The sequence below is a fragment of the Delphinus delphis genome, chromosome 20 (genome assembly GCF_949987515.2).
Source record: "Delphinus delphis chromosome 20, mDelDel1.2, whole genome shotgun sequence".
Taxonomy (NCBI): Eukaryota; Metazoa; Chordata; class Mammalia; order Artiodactyla; family Delphinidae; genus Delphinus; species Delphinus delphis.
Genome location: NC_082702.1, coordinates 32,282,888 through 32,306,121, shown reverse-complemented (window position 1 = coordinate 32,306,121; position 23,234 = coordinate 32,282,888). Strand labels below are relative to the sequence as shown.

Genomic DNA, 23,234 nt, shown 5'->3' with positions numbered 1-23,234 from the left:
GGAATGGCAAGCCCAAGGTGTGTGCCCCAGAACTTGGGGTCTTGACGCTACACTGCAAGGGACTGGATCCCAGCGCCTCTTCTTATCAGCCACTAATTAGCCATCTGTGAAATGGGGATGGCATTGCTGTATTAAGTAAGCCTTGTAAAGGTGGTCCCAGGCCATAGATAAAGAAGGGAAGGAGAAAAAGGCTGGTGCTGGGGCCCGTGAACCATGAGGTACAAATGGCAAATTGCAAGTGTTTATTTACAGGAAAATCAGGAGAAGCAGGAACAGATGGCTGCAGGGAGGTGGTGCAGCAGCGAGGCCAGGTGCCCAAGTGGATGGTCATTAGCTGGGCATAGGGAGCACGTGGGCCAGGCTTTGGGGGAGGTTTCTTTCTCTGGCAGCTTCACTGAGGTCTCAGGAGGGGCAAAGGACCACAGGTGTGGGGACTGAGAAGCATCAAACAAAGACTTTCAGTAACTCCACCAGGCGTGGGTCCTTGTAGAGCTTTTCCTCCAGAGCCAGGTACTTCAGTGGGGCCAGCTCCTTGTGTCTGAAATCAGGGGAGGAATGAGAGGTGGTAAAGGCTTACAAAGCTAGTGCTCAAGGCTCCTAGTGGGTCCTCTCCGCTCCTCCGTCTCCTCACCGATTGAGCCGCTGCTCCAGGATGCGGATGCGGAACATGGCCTGAGAGCAGTAACTCAGGTACAAGTCTTCATCCTCGGGCGTCAGGGTCACCTGGTTCTCCTGATACCACTGCTGCTGCTTTTGCAGCTCCTGGGTCTCCTGTGGGCACAGGGAAGAGAGAGCAGGAGGGCTGATGACGACTGACTCTTAGCCAGGCTGCAGGCTGAAATCCCTACAAGGGTCGGACCCGCTACCCCTACTGACAGGAGCCAGAGAAGCACAGGCCTGGAGCCACTGGGGTCTTGTTTAGAGGGATATCATGTCCACGAGGTTAGAGCAGGGGTCAAGACTGAGAGTCATGTGACTCTGGTCAAGGTACATTTTCAGAGCTTCCAATTTGTTGTCTGCAAAACCCACCCCCCCACCACAGAGCTCTTTGAAGCTTAAGTTAAGAGAATGCATGGGAACTGTGTGGTGTGTACCTGACCAACAGAAATGGGTCAAGGACTAGGAGCTGTTATAAGGCTCCATCCATCCACCCACCACTCCCTCCCTCCCTCCATCCACCCTTCCACCCAATGAACAAGTGTGAGGAAGGACAACTCGGTCATCTGGACACCCCAAGCACTGACATCCTCCCCCTGCCCCGATTAGTCCCTCACAAGTCTGAGATGGTGAGCAAACAGCCCTGGGCCCGTTTTCTGGTTGAGGACGCTGAGGTCCCCTCCCCTGCCAGGGCCCTGGCAGCACCTTTTCAAACCGGGCCTGGATGAGGTTGGCCTTGTCGATGAGCCGCTGCTTGAAGTCACTGAGGCACTCATCCTTGAGGCGCACGGCCTGCCAGCGTGTCAGCTTCTCTCCCGGTGGGAGCTGTGCCAGAAACGGGGCCAGGTAGTCCAGCTGGGCCTCCGCCTGCCACAGGTGCTCCTCGAGCATCATGCGCTCCTGTGGAGAGGGGGCCGGGGGGGGGGTCCTCTTCATCAACGTGTGACCGCACAAAACCCAGAAGTGCTTGAGGCCTCCGAGGGGCCTGTGCTGTCTCTTGTAGCCGCGATTATTGGTAACAGCCAACTCTCGTGTCTCACGTGAATTCACGTGTCTCTACTTGAGCCCCAGAACATACCCAGCACTCAGCAGATGCTTGCTCAGTAAGTGGTAATAAAGAGTGGTTGTTAATGATGTTAAATCAAAAACTGCTGGTGAGTCCCTTTTTCTCTTCCACCCTGGGGCCTTATCTATGTCCTGTGTTGGCAGCCAGGGGCCAGTGAAGTTGGAGATGTGGGGGCCGATGCCCAGCCCTGGGAGTCTGAGAACCAGACATCTGATGCCCTGTCCTGTCTCGCCAACCTCAACCAATTGGTTAGTGAAGGGGATTTAGAAGCTGGCCTCGAAAACCAAGCTGGGTCTTGCAACCTGAGGCGGTAACGTGAACGCCCTACGCGCAGGGGTTGGATAACTCAGGCCTGAGGCCAGAGTCAGCTGTGAGAGCTACTGGGCCAGGCCGCGACCTCCAGGGGAGCCCCAGGTGGAGGTGGGCACACAAATTTCATTCTTTCCTGGTGCAGTAGAGGTCTTGGCTTGGCCACAGCCCCTGGAAGTGGGGGAGACTTGGCTTGCATCCTGAGTGCTCTCTGGGGTGACGCATGGAAATGGTCAGCTCAGCAGCAAGGATGACCACCATGGTGTCGATAACTTCATCCCCTATAAAGGGCTTTCCGAAAGAATCCCTGATCATCAGCACCCTGGAGGCCAGGGAGTGTGGCTGGGGGAGGGGTCAGGGAAAGCCAGGGCCAGGGAGCAAGGCTCACCATGGCCTCCCGATACTCCTTGCTCTTCTCGTTGCGCTTGGTGTCGTAGATGGAGATGGTCAGCACATGCGCCGCCTCCTCTTCCTCCCGAAGCTTCAGGATCTCCAGCACCTGAATTGGGAAGTGGGGGCGGACGTGGTGAAGACACACCCCCACCCCTGCCACCTCCCATCTGCCCACTCTCCCTTGGGACCCGACCTCCAGCTCTGACTCCCAAGCCTGATGCCTGGCCAACTTCTCCTCGTTCTTCAGCTTCATCATGGCCTCGTACTGGTAGAGAAGCTTCTTGGTGTGCTCCATGGGCTCCACCTGGAACAACCACCACAGTGACACGGAGAAGCAGCAATGGCTGGGGTTGTAGGCAGATTCTGGAGCCAGACCTCCTGGGTTCAAATCTTCCCCTGCCATTTTTCTAGCTGTGCAACCTCAAGGAAGTTGCTTAACCTCTCTGGGCCTGTTTCTTTCTTTTCTTTTCTTTTCTTTTTTTGTGCCGTGGCATGAGGGATCTTAGTTCCCCGACCAGGGATCGAATCTGTACCCCCAGCAGTGGAAGCGCAGCATCCTAACCACTGGGACTGCCAGGGAATTGCCCTCCCTGGGCCTGTTTCTTCATCTATAAAAACACAGCTAATAATAAAAGAGGGACTGGAGACTCAGAGGGGCTAAGGAATGTGCCAGGAGAGTGAGAATCTGAACCAGGAAAACCAGCCCCGTGGAGGTGGTGAGATCTACTACAGCCTTGGTCCCAGGATCTGCTCTCGCCCAGGACTAGGGCGCAGGGACAATGAGTAGTGGAGGCCAGCTGGGTTGTCTTTCTTGGTGGAAAAGAGGAAGATTTTCAGAGGCGCTCAAAGAGAAGTATCCCACATGGGAGCTCTTGATGTTCCCAAGGGGCAGAGATGAATTTCCAGGCTGGAAACCAGGACTTTCTATCCCAGTTCTCCCAAGTTGCTGGGACAGGACAGAGGGCCCCAGGGCACTCTCCTCACCCCACCCCCACCTGCCCCTGCCCGCCACGGCCCCCAGGCGTACCTCAAAGCTGAGACACATGTCAGGCGTCATGATGATCTTGTTGCCCTTGCTGTCCCCCTCCGTGCGCCACAGGAACTCACGCTTGGAGGCCGTGAGGTGGTCCTCGCGGCAGTGATAGCGCAGCTGGATGCGCTCATCCAGCAACAGAAACACGCGCTCTGCCACGTCTTCATCTGCAGGCTTCGCAGGGTTGCGGGAGAATCGCTCTGTGATTTTCTGGCAGGCCAGAACATGCGTAGGATGGGAGGTGGGAAGGGATTTCTGTGCCTGAGCTGACGACAGCAGCAAAGGACACTCAGGGATGCTGGGGTCTGGGGTCATTTGGGGGGTCATGTGGAACAGCCCCTCCCAGCTAAACAATGGATCTCAAGGCCCCAGGGGTTCTCTGTGTCTGGCCACTCCAGGCCTGGATGGTGCTGGATTTCTTCTCTAGCTCCCTCCACAAGATGGGGAGCTCACCACCTTTGCAGGCAGCCTGCTCTACAGCTAGACATCCCTTACTGCTAGAAAGAGCTTCTTTGCTATTCAGACATTAAACATAGGTTGCAAATAATTTGTAATGATATGGAGAAAAAAATCTCACATTTTAATGTTAAGAGGGTGATACAGGAATTCTACCTATACACACACACACACACACACACACACACACACACACATACAAATCTTAAGTTAGAAAAGATTCTCAAAACCAAACCTATTAATATGTGGTAATATCTGAGAATTGGCATTCCGAGATATTTTTACTTTTTACATTTTTACATGTTTTCTACATGTTTAGTCACGAGTGTGTTTTTTTTTTTTTTTTGCGGTACGCGGGCCTCTCACTGTTGTGGCCTTTCCCGTTGCGGAGCACAGGCTCTGGACGCGCAGGCTCAGCGGCCATGACACGGGCCCAGCCGCTCCGCGGCATGTGGGATCCTCCCGGACCGGGGCACGAACCCGTGTCCCCTGCATCGGCAGGCGGACCCTCAACCACTGCGCCACCAGGGAAGCCCGCAAGTGTGTATTTTTTATAACAGTAAGGAAATAATACCTCCCTGGCCCAGCGGCTGAGGGCACCATCTGGCATCGGACAGACCTGAGACTGTGTGTTTGGTAAAACTGGAAAGGTCGCTCAGTAAAGAAGTTTCCCTGGAGGGAGTCAGGGCTGTTCGCCTCCAGGGGTAATCTTGGCCCACCAGAGGGGGCGGGCACCCTGTCCCCAGTCCCAGCGAGTGCTCACCACCACGGGCCGGGGGTTTGACTCTGCACTGTTCAGAGACAACTTCTTGATCCGGGGCCCGAAATTGACATGGCGGTAGGAGAGGAGGTCGGGCCGCCCTTGGTAGTACTCCGTCATTGTCCTGGGCGTCTCCTCCCGTTTGATCAGGCCGTCCACGCGGGCCGTTTCATAAAACTCCATGACGCGGTCCATCTCGGGTTGCATGGACGTGTATGAGTGCGCTGCCGGGGGAGGGGCCGCGGAGAGGGCTGGCTGAGCACTAGGAGCTCTGGCCCCTGGCTTGATAACCCGGCCCCTGGCCCCAGGGAGGAGCGTTAGTACGTAACCAGTGCCCTAGTGCTGGGTATTCAGGCTGCTTCCAACTTTTTTGCTATGATCAACACCATGATGAACGTCTGCAGTTTGCATTTTTTGTCCTTGACTGCTATTTGCTGAGCAGTAGAACTGCTGGTCAAAAAGCCTACATATTTTAAAGCTATTATTGATTGTTTTGCCCAACTGCTCTCCAGAAAAGTTGCGCCAGTTTGCTGTCATACCAGCAGTGACAGGGATTCACTTGCTCACACCTGGTAGGACCATTTTTTTTTCATCTTTGCCAACATAAGCGTTGTAAGATGGTCCCTTATTGATTTAGTTTCTTTCTCTCTCTCTCTCCCTCCCTCCCTCCCTCCCTCTCTCTCTCTTTCTTTCTTTCTTTCTTTTTTTAAAATTTCAACCACCAAGCAAGGTTGGTCATGTTTTTAGATGTATATTGACCCTATGTTTTTCCTTTGTGAATTCTTGGATCAGGTTGTGAATTCCCAGGACGTGTTCTTCCCTCCCTTCCCAGCCTCCTGGGCTCGTGGCCGTGTCTGCACCTCCATACTTCTGCCCTCTGCATCAGTCTTGTGGGGACACTTGTTGGTTTTCTTGCTCAGCATCCTAACCCCTGTAAATGTGGCCCCCACTGGATGCCCGATCCCAGCCACAGCATAGGCTGCGGCCCTGCTTTGCCTTTCCTGGAAGAAACCCGTCAACGTTTCCTCGGATTTTCTGTGTTTCCCCTTACCTCCCATGTGTCTGCTTTGCCTAGGGAGGAAGAGGCCCTTTCTGTTGCTTGCCGCCCAAGAACCCTGTCAATACGTGGATGCTGGTTCCTCCCACTACATGCCAGCTGCAGGGAGGCTGCTCTAAGGAGCACGTGAGGCCCCCAACCTGGGCACCTAGCTGGCCTAGCAGTGGGGTCTACGCACCACGCAGAGCCTGGGGGTGGCCCGGCTTGAAGTAGTCGATGTTCAGGCCCGTGACCTTGTTTATGTGCTTCAGCTCCAGCATATCCTTCCGGTTCTGGAACCACTCCTTTATCTCCAAAATCTTGGTACCTGTAGGCCCCAATGCGTGCTTGAAGCAGCCAGGCCAGCTCCCTCAGCCTCCATGCCACCGCTCCCAGCACACGGAGGCCAGCAGGGCCCACACTCACACCAAGAGAGGGGCAGTGACATGACCGAGGTCACGTGGCCTGTTGGGGGACCCAGCTCTCCTGCTCCCCGCAGCCAGGGCTGCCCCCTTACACTGCAAGTCCTCGTAGGTGGTGAGGCGGCACACAAGGCCGTTGTTGTTGAGGTACGGGGCCCACTTCTCCAGCCTTGCCCTCTTGTACTGTATCACCTTCTTCCCGTTTGGGCAGCGGGTCTCGAACGCTGCAGACACAGAGTGGGTTGGGGTCCTTCCTCCCCAGATCAGGGGAAGGGAGGGCCAGCTCCCCCAGCCCCCAGCCACTCGTCAGCCTCTGTGCACTGTGCTGTCTGCAAGGCGCCTCCAGCCCTCAAACCTGCTCCATGGAGGCACAGGAAGAGTCACCAGGGGTGGCTCCTGCCCCGGACGAGATCTCAGCTTGAGCCTGACCACACCACACTCTCACTGCCAGGCCTTGGCTGGAAACACCATCCCCTCCTGCCCTTACTGGGCTGACTTATTCTGATCCCTTAAAACTTAGTTCCCATGACCTCTCCTCCCAGAAGCCCTTTCTGCCCCCCACCCCAGCCTCCAACCCCCTGGGTTCCCATGACACCCTCTTTAGCCCTTCCTACCCTGTTGGGATGGCCTGGGCCCTCCCCATGGGTCTAGGCACTCCCCCACGGGAACCTCAGCAGCCAGCAGAGGTTGGCATGGGGCACAAGCGTGCCTGTCCCCCTGCTTTCCCTGCCTGCCCCTTTTTGGTCCTGAGACCCCCTGTGCCCTCTGGGTACTGTGCACAGTCTCCTCCTGGCAGAGTGGGGTGAGGGATGGGAACAGCTGTGTCCTGGTCCTCGGTCCTCCATCACCGGCCACACTCCATCATCCCGGCTGGGTTAACTGAGCCCTGTCCTGTATGCCAGACTGGGGTCAGGCCCCAGGCTGCAGAGCTGAGTGCGTATGTTGAGAAGGAAAAAATGAAGAGGTTGCAGCAGAAAGCAGGCCATGGGGGTGGAAATGAGGGACCAAGGCAGCCTCTGCTGGTATCCCCCTGTCTAGTTGTTGCCACAGACATCCCCAGAAGCCCGGAAACGAGTGAAAGTGCAATACCTTCTGGGGAGATCTCAATCTGCTCCACCCACGAGCACGGCATGTCGAAGCTCTTATCCTCATCCTCCTTGCCCTGTTGGGAGAAGTGGGGGTGGGGTGGTGGTTCTGATCAGGGCTGGGCCGTGGACCCGAAGTTACGGTCAGAGCCTCTGCCTCATCCCCCAGGGCCAAGCTGGGGTGGCTCGTCAGCTCCCCCAGGGGAGCCCAGAGGTCTCGAGCAGTTCTGACCTGGCTTGACCTGAGACGGGGGGAGAGAGGAGGAGTCAGCTCCTCCCTGTACCCACCTGGTGCCCGGCGAGGACAGCAACACCCTGCCCTGCATGCCCCACCTTCCCTCTGTCAACAGAGGCATGAGTAAAGCCACAGGCCCTTCATTAAAACTGAGGCTCGGGCTTCCCTGGTGGCGCTGTGGTTGAGAGTCTGCCTGCCAGTGCAGGGGACGCGGGTTCGAGCCCTAGTCTGGGAGGATCACACATGCCGCGGAGCAACTGGGCCCATTAGCCACAACTACTGAGCCTGCGCGTCTGGAGCCTGTGCTCCGCAACAAGAGAGGCCGCGATAGTGAGAGGCCTGCGCACCGCGATGAAGAGTGGCCCCCACTTGCCGCAACTAGAGAAAGCCCTCGCACAGAAACGAAGACCCAACACAGCCACAAATAAATTAATTAATTAAATTAAACAAACAAACAAACAAACCGAGACTCAAAGCAGTTAAGGGACTTGCCCAGGACCCCTAAGCCTCAGTTTTCTAACTGTAAACTGAACCCCCTGGGAGGATTGACTGATAAATGTACATAAGGGTTTGGGACACTGCCTGGCTGCCCTTATTATTTTTCTTTTTGAGCCTAGTTTCCCCATCTGGCAAATAAGGCCTGGTCTAGACAAATGGTCCTCAGGTTAGGTAACCACAGAAACTTGGATAAGATTTTCTCAATTTAAAACTTTTCTCCCCACCAAATTGCTCAGACCTCTGACACCTGCTCAGCTAATCTGTTCACATTTTGAGGCCAGCAGGGGGCGCCAGTGCCCCAGGATTTACTGCACAGGGGAGGAGGCTCTCTGGTCTCCAGACATGAGGACGCTGGCAACACTCAACACCATGTGCAGGTGGGTCTACACAGCTATGCCAAGCACATCACACCAGTGGTCTCACTTTGTCCTCAACCAGTCCCAGGAGGTAGAACAGAACCACTTTTGAGAACCCAGACTTGGGAGCCAGACTGTCAAATCCCAGGTTCAAATCCTAGTTCTGTCACTTACTGCCTGTGTAACGTTGGGTACGTTACTTCACCCCTCTGTGTGTAAGTCTTCCTATCAGTAAAATGGGACATGATAATACTAGCACCCACCTCGCCAGGTAGTTGTGAAGACTTAGACAAGTTAATTTAAGTTAAGCATCTACTGGCACTGAGAAAGGGGCATATGCGTGTTACCTATGGGCTGAATTGTGTCCCCTCAAAATTCACATGTCCTAACACCCAGCACCCCAGAATGTGACTATATTTGGAGATAGGATCTTTTTTTTTCTATTTTTTTTAATAAACATTTATTTTTGGCAGCATTGCTGCGTGCGGGCTGTTGCGGCGAGCAGGGGCTACTCTTCGCGTGGTGCACAGGCTTCTCATTGCAGTGGCCTCTCTTGCTGCGGAGCACAGGCTCTAGGTGCGCGGGCTTCAGCAGTTGTGGCACACGGGCTTAGTTGCTCCGCGGCATGTGGGATCTTCCTGGACCAGGTCTCAAACCCGTGTCCCCTGCATTGGCAGGTGGATTTTTAACCACTGCACCACCAGGGAAGTCCCTGGAGATAGGATCTTTAAAGAGGTAATTAAGTTAAACTAAGGTCATTAGGTTGGGCCCTAATCCAATACGACTGGTGTCCTTATAAGAAGAGGAGATTAAAACATAGACACGCACAGAGGGAAGAGGCTGAGGACCCAGGGAGAAGGCACCCTCTACAAGCCAGGGAGAAACCAACCCTGCCGACACCTTGACTTCCAGTCTCCAGGGCTGTGAGAAAATAAATTCCTATTGCTTAAGCCACCCAGTCTGTGGTGCTTTGTTTTGGCAATTCTAGCAAATGAATACATCACTTATTACTACGATGAATGTAACCAACCCCACTCCCCCATTTCACATGCAGACGCTGAAACTGAAGCTTCCAACATTTAGGAAGTTTGCCCAAGATGTCAGAGCCAATAGTGAAGGCCTCTGGACTCCTGACTTCCACGCACAGGGCCTCATGCAGACCTGCCTGACGGCCCCTGACTAGGAGATCAGAGATGACAAGGCCAATGCCCGTCAGAAGGGCTGACTGGATGGACAAGAAAGGCCTGGAAGTGTGTGTGGAGGATCATGGTGACCACGCAGGAAAGGCCTGGATGTGAGGAATGGCTGGCCCTGGGGCTCCCCTGGCTTGTGGAGAGGGTCTTATCGCCCTCCTCCAAGGGGCATGTTCGCTAGGCGCAGGGCAACCCCTGAATGCAAGTCCCAGCCCTCCCCTGCACCACTGGGGGGTCCTGGGCAGGTCACTGGACCTGTCTGGGCCTCAGTCTGCCCACCTGTAAAACGAGGGCATGGCCCAGGCCCTTCTGCTTTGAGGAATCTATAATTGGTCTATGTGGACTGCCCCCCACGCCATACCCATACACGTGGCGGGGACATGTGTCAGGCTGGCCCGAAGCAAGACAGGTTGTCGAGTCCCCTCCACTCCCCGGCCTCCAGCCCTCAGAGGCTCACCAGATTTTCCACATCATCGTCATCGTTCATCCCGTCGTCCTCCTCCTCAGTCAGGGACAGGAGAGGCTTGTCAGTCTCCAAGAGCAGGTACTCCCACCTCACAGGGTCTCCCAGGTCAAAGACCAGGTCCTGGTGGAGGAGGGGATCGCTGAGAGCCCTCCACAGTCGCCACGCCCCCTCCTGCTCCATGGGGGGCAGGGAACAGCCACGCCCAGGGGGAGAAGGCACCAGGCTGGGTCTCAGGGGGGCAGAATGTAGCTCCAGGCCGCCTCTGAGCGTCCACACCTGCCCTCCTCATCCCCGCAGGGAGACCGAGGCCCCAGGGGGGCTGGGACTCCCTTCCTGTGTTGGTCTCTGTGAGAGACTTGGAAACTCTCTGGCCTGGGATGGCCTGGATGTGGAGGTCAGTCTACATTGTCGGGGGAGAGCGGCACCCGGGCAGTGTTTAGAGCAAACGCAAGCCAGAGAGATTGTACAGGCAGGGAAATGGCAGGTTCATCTTTCTCACCCCGTGCCAGCAGGAAGGGAACTAGACATGCACGCAGAAGAGGGAAGTGCGAATTTCTCTCCCCTGGTGTGGGTCCTTCACCTATTTTCAGTCCAGCCCACCTGAGCCTGGGCTCACCTGCCAAATAACTCCCAGCAGGTGGGGAGCACCATGTCCCCGTCTACCTCCCCGGGGTGGTGTGCCCCCGCTCCCAACTCCAAGATGGAAGCTGCCCACAATGGTTTCAACATGAAGCTCCACTGACACCAGTCCTAATGCTATAGTCCTCACTGTCCTGAGTCCTGGAGGGCTCTGCTGGGAGGTGGGAGGGGTACACGATGGGGGAGGGTAGTGAGGGAAAGAACTGCTTGTAGATTTAAGAGCCAATAGTCCAGGCTTCGTGGAGAGGAATCAAATTACACAGACGTTTGAATTTCTTAAAATCATGTCCTCCATTCTGTCACTTTTTTTTTTTGGCTGCACCGTGGGGCTTGTGGGATCTTAGTTCCCCGACCAGGGATTGAACCCGGGCCCTCAGTAATGAAAGCTCGGAGTCCCAACCACTGGACAGCCAGGGAATTCCCCATTCTGTCACTTTTGTAAGTAGTAAGCGGTAGTTAGATGTTTTGCTGCTTTATCTTAAAGTTCTATCTCTATAGGAAAAGCATAAACGAAGGGACAACTACGACATCCCAGTCTCTGAGTGGTGCCTCACTCCAAGGCCATTTCAGGGTTCTTTGAAGGGGACTTCCCTGGCGGTCCAGTGATTAAGACTCCGCGCTTCCAATGATGGGGGCGCGGTTTCAATACGTGGTCAGGGAACTAAGATCCCACATGCCACGTGGCGTGGCCAAAAAATAAATTAGGAAGAAAAAATATCAAGGTTCTTTGAAGGAACAAAGCAACCACTCCTGTGCTCATGGGGCAGTAAAAGTGACAGCCAGTGTCACGGTCTCTTTCTTCGTGCCCTCACTTGGTGATGCAGTACTGCCCCTCTGGCCTCACTTTCCCACCAGGCCACCCTTCCATCTTCATCTCATTACTTCTATTATCCCTGATATAAATTTCCTCCACCTGGCACTGGTACAGGGTGTGCTGGGGGGAGGCTGAAGGAACTTCCACCCAGAAGAGGGCCAAAGGAGGACTGCAGCGGCCTGCGAAGGGCTGTTATCCCTCAGAGGGCTCTGACCACCGTGGCGGCTATGAGCTTGGGCTCTGGCGGAGGTGGTCTGGGCTCTGCCCCATCTGTGTGGTGAGGAAGACGTTCTTTCTCTAAAATGACAGTAACGCTAGCTAACCTTTACTGAACAGCATGAGATTATTCTAAGCACCTACCGAATGTTATTTTCCACAACCCTGTGAGGTCGTTGAGGACCGAGCCACCCTGGACTCAGGGGCTCAGGGAGGCTGGGGGCTGGCTGTGTCTCCTTTGCTGAAGGCAGGTGCATCTGAATGTGTATCAAATCTGCCCGCCTCCCACATGGGGGCGACAGCAGTCCCTTGGAGATGTTCACTTCGGTATAGGGGGCGAGGGGCCCAGGACCTACCTTTGGGAAACTGGCCTGGTTGTAAATGGAGGACCTTGGAAATAACAAAAGAGCACAGGACTTGGTGCCTGGAGCCTGTCTCTCTTTTTATTTGCATACAGCTCAATGAATTTCCATAAATTGGGTGCACCCAGGTTCCCTGCCCCCGGATCAAGAAACAGAACATTGTCCAGACCCCAGAAAGTCCCCTGGTATCCAGTTACAACCTCCCTCCAACTGTGTGCACGTATTTTCAGCTTCTGTAAATGGCACTGAGTTTTTTATACGTATGTATGTATGGAAATTCATTGAGCTGGACGCGTAGGATGAGTGCACTTTCCTGCGTGTGTATTGCACTTCAATACAACATTTAAAAAAAATCAGATGAACTAACAATCCACATTTTATAAGAATATACAAACCAAAAGAGCGACAATAATCATATTGAAACGATTATGTATGGGCAAAGGAGTGGGCCCTGGGCACTCAGCTACAGGGAAAGTCCAAAGCCCTCCTGGCCTGGTGGCCAGATCTCCCCACAGGTCACACCTGCCTTCACCCACTGTGCCAGCCATACCCGCCCAGGCCCCGCCCAGCACCTTGCAGCAGTTCCAACAGTCCTGCATGTTGACCCAGTAGTTCTTGTGGTTCCAGAGGCTCTCTATTCCCAGGAAGTGGTCGTCTTGGGTGCTGTAGCTGCGTGCAGTGAACGGGTCAATGAAAAAGCTCTCGGGCACCTCGCGTTTCCCCGACAACACCAGGACCCAGGAGTGTACCCGCAGGCCATGCAGGGGGTCGGTCTTTGCACTCTCCTGCTCCTGTATGGAAAAGGTGGGTGACCATGAGCCAGATGGATGGGAAGGGGGCCATCAGGGGCCCCCTGGGGCTGGGGAACTGGCGAGAGAACTGAATGCTGATCCACACTGCGCTGTTGGCTGGCTTTGTGGCCTTAAGGACATCACCCCACCTCTGAACCCATCTTCTTATCAATAAATTGGAGGATCTGACTTGACCTGTGGTTTACAAACTTGACCTTTGAGAGCTCTAGGGTATCTGGGATTTACTGTCTTTCCATGTTGTGATTCTGGGTGAGATTTCATCCAAAGAAAGATAGAGGGACACCATGTGGCTTCATTGTCTGCATCCCTCTGGGCAAAGGGTCACTGTGCCACGTTCATTATTGCATCCCCAGGGCCCGGACTAGAGTAGACCCTCAGTAAATACTATATGGAAGGAAAGGAAAGAAGGGAGGGAGGAAAAATAGGTGAGAGGGATGATGAGAGTGTGGGTGGATAGAAGGAGAGATTGGAGGATGGACGGATGGAAGGAAGGATGGGAGAATGGATGTAGAGTGTATGTAGGTAAATCTTCAGTGAGAGTCTGAACAAGGACACCAGAACTGCACAGCATAAAATGAGTTGCTTCAGGCGGCAGAGCTGTCTGATGTTAGAACTCTGTCACCAGAAGCTGGCTGACTACACTGGGGATTCCCACAAGGCCGGGCAGAGGTGGGGGGTGGTGGAAGGTTGGAGGAGGGGATTTGGACCTGGGGGCCCATAAACACATCCCTTCGTGATCCGTGTCTGTTTCCCCATTCCCAGCAACCCCCCCTCTGGAGCTGAGTTCAAGGGTTGAGGGCTGAGGATGGCGGACCCACCGCGAGGCGCTCCCCCTGCTTCAGCCGCTTCTCCTCCTCGGCCTTGACTCCCTCCTGCCTTTTTATCTCCTGCTCCCGCTCAAACCTGCTTGTCAGGTCCCTGGGCGGTTTGACGGCGTACTTCTTAGGTGGTGCCTTTTCCTCCTCCTTGACCATCTGTCATCCAACAAGAGAAAAAGGGTCAGCAGCCCTTAGTGGCCCGCCTGCACAGCTGCTCCCGGAGCCTGCTGGCTTTCTGACCCTGAACGTAGAAAGAGCCTCAGCTCCAGACCTGTGACCATGGGCCAGTCCTCCCACTTCCCTACCCACAGGCTCTTCTGTAAAAGTCACTGAGAATAATGAGAACATTTTCCCCAGAGTTATTCTGACAAGTAAAGACAGGAAAATGTCCGTCTGAGCTGCCCATCCGGGCAGGAGCTCAGGAAATGCAATTTCCCCTCTTCATTTCCCACGGCCTAGACTAGCTCGATCTGGATCTGATCTAGAAAGTGGGACAAATTGCCCGGAGTCAGATTTTCCAGATTTTGTCACTGCAGGATTTCATATGTTGACTTGAAGTGAGAGTTTACTGGGCTAGGAAAGAGAACAAAGCCTTCGTGTGTGTGCGTTTGTGTGTGTGTGTGTGTGCGCGCGCGCGCGCATGAGTGCGCACGTGTATACAAATGTGTGCTAGGTGGCAAGAAAAATGTCCAGGAAAGGACACCACAGAGGCTGCATAAGGGGGCCTATTATGAGGAATAAATAGTGAATCTCCATGGTTTAGAGTCAGACAGACTGGGCCTTAGCTCCCAGGTCCCCAGTTACCAGCTACGTGACTTTGGTCACAAAAATTGTTTCATCTCGACACACTCATCTGTAAAAGAGAAGTGATAATTCCTACCACGCAGCGCTATTGAGAGGAGCAACCAAGTCAATGGACATGTGAGTTGTTTATAGACTGGAACGCTCTCAGCATCCATTAGCTATTGATATCATTTTCATAATTAAAATTTGGGCTAAGAGGCCCGTATGTGAGTTCTCAGGCCTTTGGAGCCAAAAGCAGTGATGGAGCTTTTTTATTCCATCCTTCTTGGGGAGGTGGCCCTGAGAGAGCAGGCAGGGCTCTCACCTGGTACCTCCCCCTCCTTCTCCGCCAGACTGCAGCCCCGGGGGCCCCAGGTGCTCACACAGGTGTAACACAGGTGCATGTGCATCACGCCGGATGCTCCAGGCCCCTGGATCCTCTGCCCTGAGCTGCAGACACCCGCTGGGGCTTGACCCCGATCACAGAGTCCTGGAATCAATCCAGTTCATGAAAAGCATTTCCTGCCAGTAGTATGGCTATTTTCCAAATGCAAAGAGATGCTTTTATGATTCCCACAGTTAAATTCACTTAAGAGTGTTGTGTTCACAGCAGCCTCGGGTCATTACGGTGCTCTCAGTCAACTGATATAAAAACACAACCACCAGCTGCTGGAGGGCTGGTGAATTCCGTACTGTTAAGAGGTCCTTTTTACCTGGGAGGGGGAAATAAAAAGAAGTAAACGTCTGTCTGTTTGTCTGCATTTTCCTTATATGAAAATGGCTGGATGGATTTTTATCAAATGCATAGGATAAATTTGGAAGAATTTGGCTTAAGGTATCAGCCATACGGCATTCACAAATGCGGGGAACACAGTAGCCGAAACTGAGTTACAACAAGGGGAGAGGAGCAGCCAGTTTGGAGAAATGGGCTGTGAGTATTAAGATGCCAAAGATGGAGAAACCATCAGTGGTTTGAAATATGAACTCCTGAAGGGCTGCCTGGCGATGGAGCTGGGGCAGGGGCGGAAGCAGCAGGGACAGGTGGCTTTAAGGGTGGCGTGTCTCGCGCGATGCTGAGGGCAGCATAAGCCCGGCCGTACCTCCTTGGGCTTCACGGTGAGTGGGCACACCTCCCGAGTCAGGTCCATGTGGCACAGGTCCTGCGAGCCATAGCCGTAGACGCAGTAGGCATCGTAGCCGGCGCCGAGGAGCATGGAGCAGAGCAGCGTGCTGAAGTCAAAGCAGTTGCCCTCCTGGCACTTGAGCACCGTGGTCGAGGAGTACAGGTAGGAGGGCTGGGCACAGCCAGCTGGTCAGCATAGCCACCCGGTTGCCCCCACCCGCCCTCCCTGCTCAGCAAGGGCTGGGCGCCGGGGCCAGGGGGCCGGCTGGGCCCCACCAGGGCTCCTCCCCTTTGTCGGGTTAGGGAGCCTGCTAAGAATGGGGTGAAAACCACAGATCCCGTGTCCATAAAGTGCAATCCAGGTTTGCCTAGAATTGCAAGGGGCCATGGACTTCCTGATGGGAAAGACCGTCTGGGATGTAGAAGCTTCTGGTCTGTTGCTCTCTGATTGGTCATTTTATGGTTTTATTCCAGAGTTACCCTCACCTTTTACCTCCATCCTTCTCTTCTCTCTGTTTCTCAGCTCTCCACTGTGTACGTATCCTCATCTCCCTCCCTCCATTCTTAATGAGATTGAGCTGGTCAGAAGCCCAGAGATGTGACCTTGGACCATGGGCAGCAGGCCCTCCCCTCTCTCACCTTCCCCACCTCCCGAAGTCCTGAAAGGAAGACTCTGAAGGCAGAAAGAGGCAAAGCAGCCCAAGAGGTGGGAGCCCGGGGACCAGGCTGGCTGTGTGACCTCAGGCAAGCGGCTCTCTCTGCCCAGACAGACTCATGGGCTGTGTCCTGAGGCTGGCCAAGCCTCCTTCTCCTGACCCGCCTGGCTTCCCATCTCAGGCCTCATGGCAGCCCCAGGTGGTGCTTACCGGCTTGAGGGGGTCGGGCAAGGGCACCGCGGACAGGAAGTCTGAGACAAACTGGGCGCAGGTGTCCCAGTTGTAGAGCTCAGGGTAAGGCATCAGTGTGGGCCGGATGGTCGTGCTCACGAACTTCTGCAAAGGGAGAGACCACAGGTCCTGGGGGGAGCGCTCCACCCGGGAGGAGACCATGGTGCTCCCAGGAGGCCGGGGGCCTCGGGGTAGGGAGGCGACGGCTCTCTGGCCTCAGGCTCCTCCTCGGTGCCTTGGGAGTTGGAGGAAGGGATCCCTCAAGGCCCTTCTCCCCAGATCTAGAATAACCCCATGCTGTCCGGGGTGCAGTGATGTGATCACCACCGCCCCACTCGGTGCCGCCAGACCTGTACCACCTCCCCGATCCCCCAACAGCCCTGTGAGGCAGGTCCCGCTGACCGATGAGGAAGCCGAGGCTCTGCAAGGTGAGCTGACTTGCTCAGGTTCACAGTCAGTAGCAGAGCTGGGTCTGTCTTGACCACCCTGGGGCTGGGGGCCAAGCCTCTGGGGTCGCCCTGTGAATTTGAGGAAGGCCCCACCTAAGGGGCAGCCCCGGTGCAGACCCCACTGACGGCAGCAGGGCAGATGCAGGCCTGGGGTTACCAGATCCAGAGAAGAGGGGACTAGGGATCTGGACGGGAATGGCTGAGTTTCAAATGCTGGCAGCTAATACCAGGGTGAAAAATCACCAGGTGGGCCAGATAAAACAGTCTGTGAGTCCCTGTCAGCCTATGGGCTGCTGCTTTGCAACGCTTGGATTCGTCCCCTGCCATGCCATCTACAGGTGGGGAAACTGAGGCCCGGAGAGACTCAGGGATGTGCCCTGGGTCACAGGGCGGGAAGGAAGGAGGCCAGCGCTTGGGTCCTGGCCCATTTTGTCTTATTTCTCAGCTTTTCCCTGCATAGGGCTGGCCTCGGGGGCCGGAGACCGCACTGCGTGTCTGGCTGCCCCTTAGGCGGGGTGTGCCGGCTCCAAGCCACCACAGGCCCCCAGGGCTGACTCACAGCGGGCCTGCTGGGGCCTGTGGACATTTGAGTTTATGCTGCCCCTGAAATATAAGCTTTGACCCACGAGAGGTCTGTGCCTGGCCCACCTCCCTCCACCCTCTGCTCTCCAGCCCCTGGCCCTGCCCAGTCTTACAGGCACGTTGCACTCGTTCACTGGGTACAAGAAGAGGGGCACGCGGTCCGGGCACAAATGGCTGTACTGGCGGGAGAAGTTGTCTGCCACCTGCAGCAGGTGTTCCTCCTTGGGCGTGTTGCTTTGGTAGGAAAGGGGCAGCTTGGAGGTGTCAATAGCATCCTTGGTAAAAGTCCTGTGTCCGTAAGAGGGGTGGCATCAGTGTGCGTGAGGCTGGGCCTGGCACACAGGGAGCCCTCCATCCACCTTAGCTGCCTTTGCTCTATCCCGTCCTCATTAAATCCTCACCACTACCTAGGAGGGAAGTATCATTCTTATCAGCTGCCCTTTTAAACAGATGAGGGAAATGAGGCACAGAGAGTTTGAGTGACTTGCCCAGGATCACACAGCTAGGGAGGGGCAGAGTGGGGACTTGGACCAGGCAGCCTGAGAGCACAGCCCTCACCCCTAACCACCTCCTTCTAGGTCCTGGTCCTGCCTCCCAGCCCAGGTACCACCATTCTGCCCGGCTCTCCTGCTGCCTGGCCCTGGTCTGACTCTCACTGGGGCTGCTGGGCCAAAGCCCCCACCTTCCCCACCCCCGGCACTCACGAGGGCTTCTCCGGGATGGAGACCTCAATCTCCGACAGCTTCCTCTCCAGGTCTCTGAGCATCTCCTGCGTCTTGGTGGTGTCCTCCTTCCGCACCTCCATCGGCCTCATCATTTTCTTGGCCCTCTCGGCCCTCTCGGCCTGCTCGGCCCGCTCGGCCTCCTCTTCCTCCTCCACTTTCTCCTTCAGGACCTCCATCTGCTGTGTCTCCGACTGTCTAGAGATGAGGTCTCTGTAGGAGGAATAAATGCACTCTGAGTGGCCGACTTCAGACCAGGAAGGAGCCACCAACATCACCTGTGTCCCTGGGCGGAGGTTTTAGGTGGTTTAGATCACGAAGGGAGGAGGCGAGTCCCTCCTAAACTTCCTTTCCATCAAGGAGAAAGTCTCCACGTGGTGCTAGCACACCTGTAACACATTTCTGACATTTGCAAATTGCCCTTTAAATCCGACAGCGCAGGTCACAGACTGAGAGCTATTGTCAGCGCAGGAGCGGGTAGCTCAGGCTTACTAACCTTGCTTTGTTTTCTGTATATTTATTCTGCCAGTGACCTTCTCTTTCTGGCAGGTGATGTTAATGCTGTATGGATAACTGTAGTATTATGAAGTTTCCTATTAAATATATTTATGAAGTCCAGTAAGTTTAAAGAAAATTATTCATAATAGTAAGGAAGAGAAAAAAAAAGAGGTAACATCACCAACTTGGAACACAGAGAGGGCAAAAATGGGGCTGCCATTAAGGCACCTGGACAAGGGGCAGGTGGGAGTGACACAGCCTCACTCTCCTGGCCAAGCCCTGTGTCAGCTCTCAGGGTGGGGGACCTCTGTGTGGTGGGACACACTGAAATACCATATGTGCTTGTGTGCCCTAGGGAAGCCCTTTTCAGAGCCCAGCCTCACTATGGTGGACCAAAGATCCAGTCCCCTTGTAATTTCCGAAGTGATAAGAACACCAGACGCATCTTTTTTCCTATTGCGGCAACTCTGGGTGAGCCCCTGGATGGCTCCTGGATGGGGATATGTCACCAGAAAGACCAAGCCGTGATTAGAAGCTTGGAATTTTCAGCCCCTCCCCCATCCTTCAGAGAGGAGAGAAGAGTGGAAATGGAATTAATAATTGACCAAGCCTACATGAGGAAGCCTCCATAGAATCCCAATAGTAGGGGGTTCAGAGAGTTTCCAGGTTGGGAAGGTGACGTCCTGGGAGGATGACACATCCCAACTCCACAGGGACAGAAGCTCCCGCTCTCAGGACCTTCCCAGACCTCTCCCTGCGTATCACTTCATTTACCTGTCCATTTGTATCCTCTACCATGTCCTTTAATAAACTGGTAAATGTAATTGTTCCCCTGAGCTCTGTGTGCCTCTCTAGCAAACTAACAGAACCCAAGGAGGGAGTCATGGGAACCCCCAAATGGTAGCCAAGCCGGACAGAAGTTGTGGGTAACCTGGGGACCGACTACTTGCCATTGGCATCTGAAATGGGGTGGGAAGAGGCTTGTGGGACTAAGCCCTTAACCTGGGGGATCTGACGCTCTCTCCAAGTAGGCAGTATCAGAATTGAGCTCAGTTGTAGGACACCCAGCTAGTGTCATGGGGAATTGCTTGGTGGGGGAAAAACCTACACATTTGGTGACCAGAAGTGTCAAAAGTGAAGGGTTCTGTGTGAGTAGTAAAGGAGAAACACAGAAGGTGGGAGACTGAACTGAGTTTTTCCATTGCAGACCCTATGAGGCAGATATAATTATAATACCCACTTTGCAGAGGAGAAAATCGAGGCCTAGAGAGGTTAAGTGCTCTGCCTAAGGTCACAGAGCAAGTAGCAGACCTGGGGTTTGAACCTGTATATTTCTGGCTCTGAAACCCATGCACTTAAGGGCCTAAAGAGATGGGAAAGTTCTAGAAGGGATGGTTTATTGGAGGCAGGGTAAGGAAAGACACATAAGGGGAGAAGGCCAAGGTGTCAGTGTGCAGAGGGGGACAGCCACTAAGATGGGCCCTGAGCCCAAGGTCACAGAACACCATCATCAGAGGTGGAGCTGGGCCAGAACCTGCAATATTTATTCCTTAAACCAGGCTGCCTCATCAGCTACAGCGTAGTTTGGGGAAGGCAGTCCTGCTTTACAGTTTCCCCAACTCTGCCCAGAGGTTTTCCCCATCCACAAGCCCTTCCCTGGATCCCCTCCCCAGCCGGAACCTCCTCCTCCGCCCCGCCCCTCCCCCCACGCACGCTGAAAACTTCCCCAGAAAGTTTGCGGCTGAAAGCCCCCCAGATAGAAGAAGCGCCCTTACCACCCGCACCCACGCCCTCCCCCTGCCAGGCTGCCAGGCAGGGTCCAGCCACCCCAGACCCCTGCTCCCATCTCACCCCTCTGAGGACAGCCTGTACACTCTGTTAGCTCGTCTCCGTGGTAACATCTTTCAAGGCTGACGGCCGGTCCTGGGAGAGGAGGCTTCTGGGAAATGTAGTCTTTTGACACTACTCAGGTCTGGGTCCAGAAGACCCACTGTGGCATGTCCCTCAGCCAGTGGTGGGCTGGAGCCAGCTTGTGCCAGCTTGCAAGAGCTGATTTTTTTAAACTTCAGGAATGTTTGTGAGCCCATTGACAAACACAGCCATTATTAAAATTTAAATTATAAAAACGTATAAGTAAATAGATTATATTAAAAACAAAGGTAATAAATACTCAAAACTCATCACTTCCTAATTATTTTACTGCATTTCATTATTATCTAAGCTCTTGAGGTCATTTATGCCTATTGTATCTTTACAACGAAAATATTATGTAAGTGTGAGCTACTCTGAAACTTTTTCCTTCAGTGATGTCATATTGATAGCTTAAAATTGGCCATGAGATTACTTACACCACAGAAATTGGCAAATGCTACAGACTAGGGCTTTTTCTCTCATCAGGTAGTTGTTAAACATTTACCAGGACACCACGGCTTCTGCTCCATGCATGGTCAATATGGCCTTCTTCAAAACATATGGAAACCAGTGTGGGTCCTGGCATGGCTGCCTGTCATAGTGGACAGAACCAGGCTCCCTGAGTCTTGGTTCTAGTCCAGGCTGGACTGCTGGTTTAGTATATAACTCATGGGACAGAGAAAACTTATCCATTAGGTTAGTGGCCCATGAAAATGCTTAATTTTAATTTATTTTAAATTCCGAAGAAAAAATGAATAGACTGATAATGAATATATAATTATGAATCCACCCAGGATTATAATTGTCTTTGTACCAATGCAGTCACAAAATATAATTTTTTCTGTTCTGTTTTTAAAGGAAAGGGCCCACAAAACTTGTAATGCTGCCTTGTAGTGGGCAGCGGGGTCCAGAGAAATACTGCAGGTGTCCTGACAAGGTTATATAGTTGCTGTTATTGATGAAAATGTAGGAATCACCTCATTCTCAATAATAAAGAATAATTTTTTCTTCTGGCTGGAACATTACGTAGTCATGAAAAATAAAGTGTGAAGGATAAATTAGACCAAGGGAAATCCCCAGAGAAGGCATGTGGACATCAGTCCCGGATTTCACCCTGGGATTACCTCTGTGGGGAATTCACCTGGGATGAGGCCAGGAAGGGAGGAGGAAAAGGCAAATGTGATATGTTAGGCTGGTAGAATGGAGCACAGGCCGCATTGCCCCTTTTTTCCCATGCAACACCTAATTTCCTTTGTAAAGTGATTTATTCCCCTTTACCCACTCCCATTCCCTGCCCACATAGACATAATTCTGATGCGCTCCCCCCACCAAATGAGCATTCTTTGGCATACTCCTGGTGTTTTTAATTTGTGTTAATGATATTGTATTAATATCTCCATTTCTTACATTTTCACTAAGAACTGTGTGTTTAAGATCCACCCCAGTTGCTGTGTGTCCATGGACACACAATAATTACCTCTCTACTCTCCCAGCAGTGGACACCCTGCTTTGCCATCAACTTCCATTATCCACAGGTAATGCAACACATGTCATCGGTGGAGTCCTTTCTAGACCAGTAAATGTTTCTCTGGGGTAAATAACCAGGAGCGGGATGGTTGGCTCAGCAGCGGCACCTCACTTTTCTCCAGGCAGTGAAACCTACACTCTCCCCACCTCCCACACTGCACGGGGGAGCCTGGTACCCTTGACCCCACCAGCAGCTGATATTCTCTCCCTTCCTTATGTTTGCCAGTTTCATAGAGGTACAATGAGATCTCGCTGTAATTTAACATGCCTCTCTCTGATTACTAATGATTTTAAATGTGTCTTCATGTGCTAATGTGTTAGTTTTAGGCGTTTCCTCCTCTGAAATTGTCTTTTAAAACCTCAGACCATTTTTCTTTATTGGGGAAGTATCTTGTTTGGATTGCAGGACTTCCAGATGTTAATCCCTGGTTTCAGATGCTGCAAATACCTCCCCCCATTCTGTCACATGTCTTCTAACATCTCCCATGGTGACCTTCATTAAACAGAAAACCTTAATTTTGATGTAATTAAATTTATCAGGTTTGGGTTTGATGTTTTGTGCTTGTGAATTTTTGTTTGAGAAATCCTTCCTTGCACTTAAGTCACAAAAATATTTTCCTATGTTAACTTTATAATTTTGCCATCCCATTTAGACCTTTACTCTGCCTGGAACCCATCTCTGTAGGAGGGGTTAAGTAAGGATTTTGTTTTATTTTTCCCCATACAATGAGCTAATTTTCCAATACCACCATCAGACCATTCGTCCCTTCTTTGTGATGTCACTCTTGTCGTGTATTAAATCCCCCAGGTGCACACGAGTCTGCCACTGAGCCCTCTGTTCTGTTCCACTGGTCTTCATGCCTATCCCTGCACAGACCCCATGGTGAATTTATCACTATGGCCTTGTAAAATCTTTATATCTGCAGGTCAGTTCTTCTTTCTATGTCCTCTTTCATTAAGGATGACTTAGCTATTTGAGGACTATATGCCTTAATATAAATTTTAGAATAAGTTTTAGAAAGTCTAAAAATATCATTTAGAATCTTTACTGGAATCACATTTTATTCATAGATCAAATTGTGAAGAACTCTTATCTTTTGATATTGTTACCTCTCTGAAAGCACAG

At 53.1% G+C, this 23,234-nt stretch overlaps 1 protein-coding gene across 1 annotated transcript; it reads right to left on the bottom strand.

Moving 5' to 3' along the window:
* Positions 1–176: 176 nt before the first annotated feature.
* On the bottom strand, positions 177–20,582 carry DRC7 (dynein regulatory complex subunit 7). Its single transcript, XM_060000886.1, has 18 exons — positions 20,522–20,582; positions 18,155–18,385; positions 17,564–17,738; positions 16,399–16,524; positions 15,510–15,704; positions 13,627–13,782; positions 12,569–12,787; positions 9,957–10,085; positions 7,222–7,294; positions 6,228–6,356; positions 5,910–6,038; positions 4,678–4,898; positions 3,453–3,668; positions 2,619–2,729; positions 2,421–2,531; positions 1,363–1,557; positions 632–771; positions 177–538 (listed from the first exon to the last, which is right to left on the bottom strand). The coding sequence occupies exons 1-18, from the start codon at positions 20,569–20,571 to the stop codon at positions 445–447; spliced, it is 2,700 nt and encodes an 899-aa protein (XP_059856869.1). The 5' UTR covers positions 20,572–20,582; the 3' UTR covers positions 177–444.
* Positions 20,583–23,234: the final 2,652 nt, after the last annotated feature.

Excerpts from the sequence above, each read along its gene's own strand:
- DRC7 (XM_060000886.1), bottom strand. The coding sequence starts at position 20,571 with ATGTTACCACGGAGACGAGCTAACAGAGTGTACAGGCTGTCCTCAGAG. Across the intron at positions 15,705-16,398 it reads TGCCCGACCCCCTCAAGCCG|CCCTCCTACCTGTACTCCTC; the intron begins GTAAGCACCACC and ends GGCTGTGCCCAG. Across the intron at positions 2,730-3,452 it reads ACATGTGTCTCAGCTTTGAG|GTGGAGCCCATGGAGCACAC; the intron begins GTACGCCTGGGG and ends TGGTTGTTCCAG.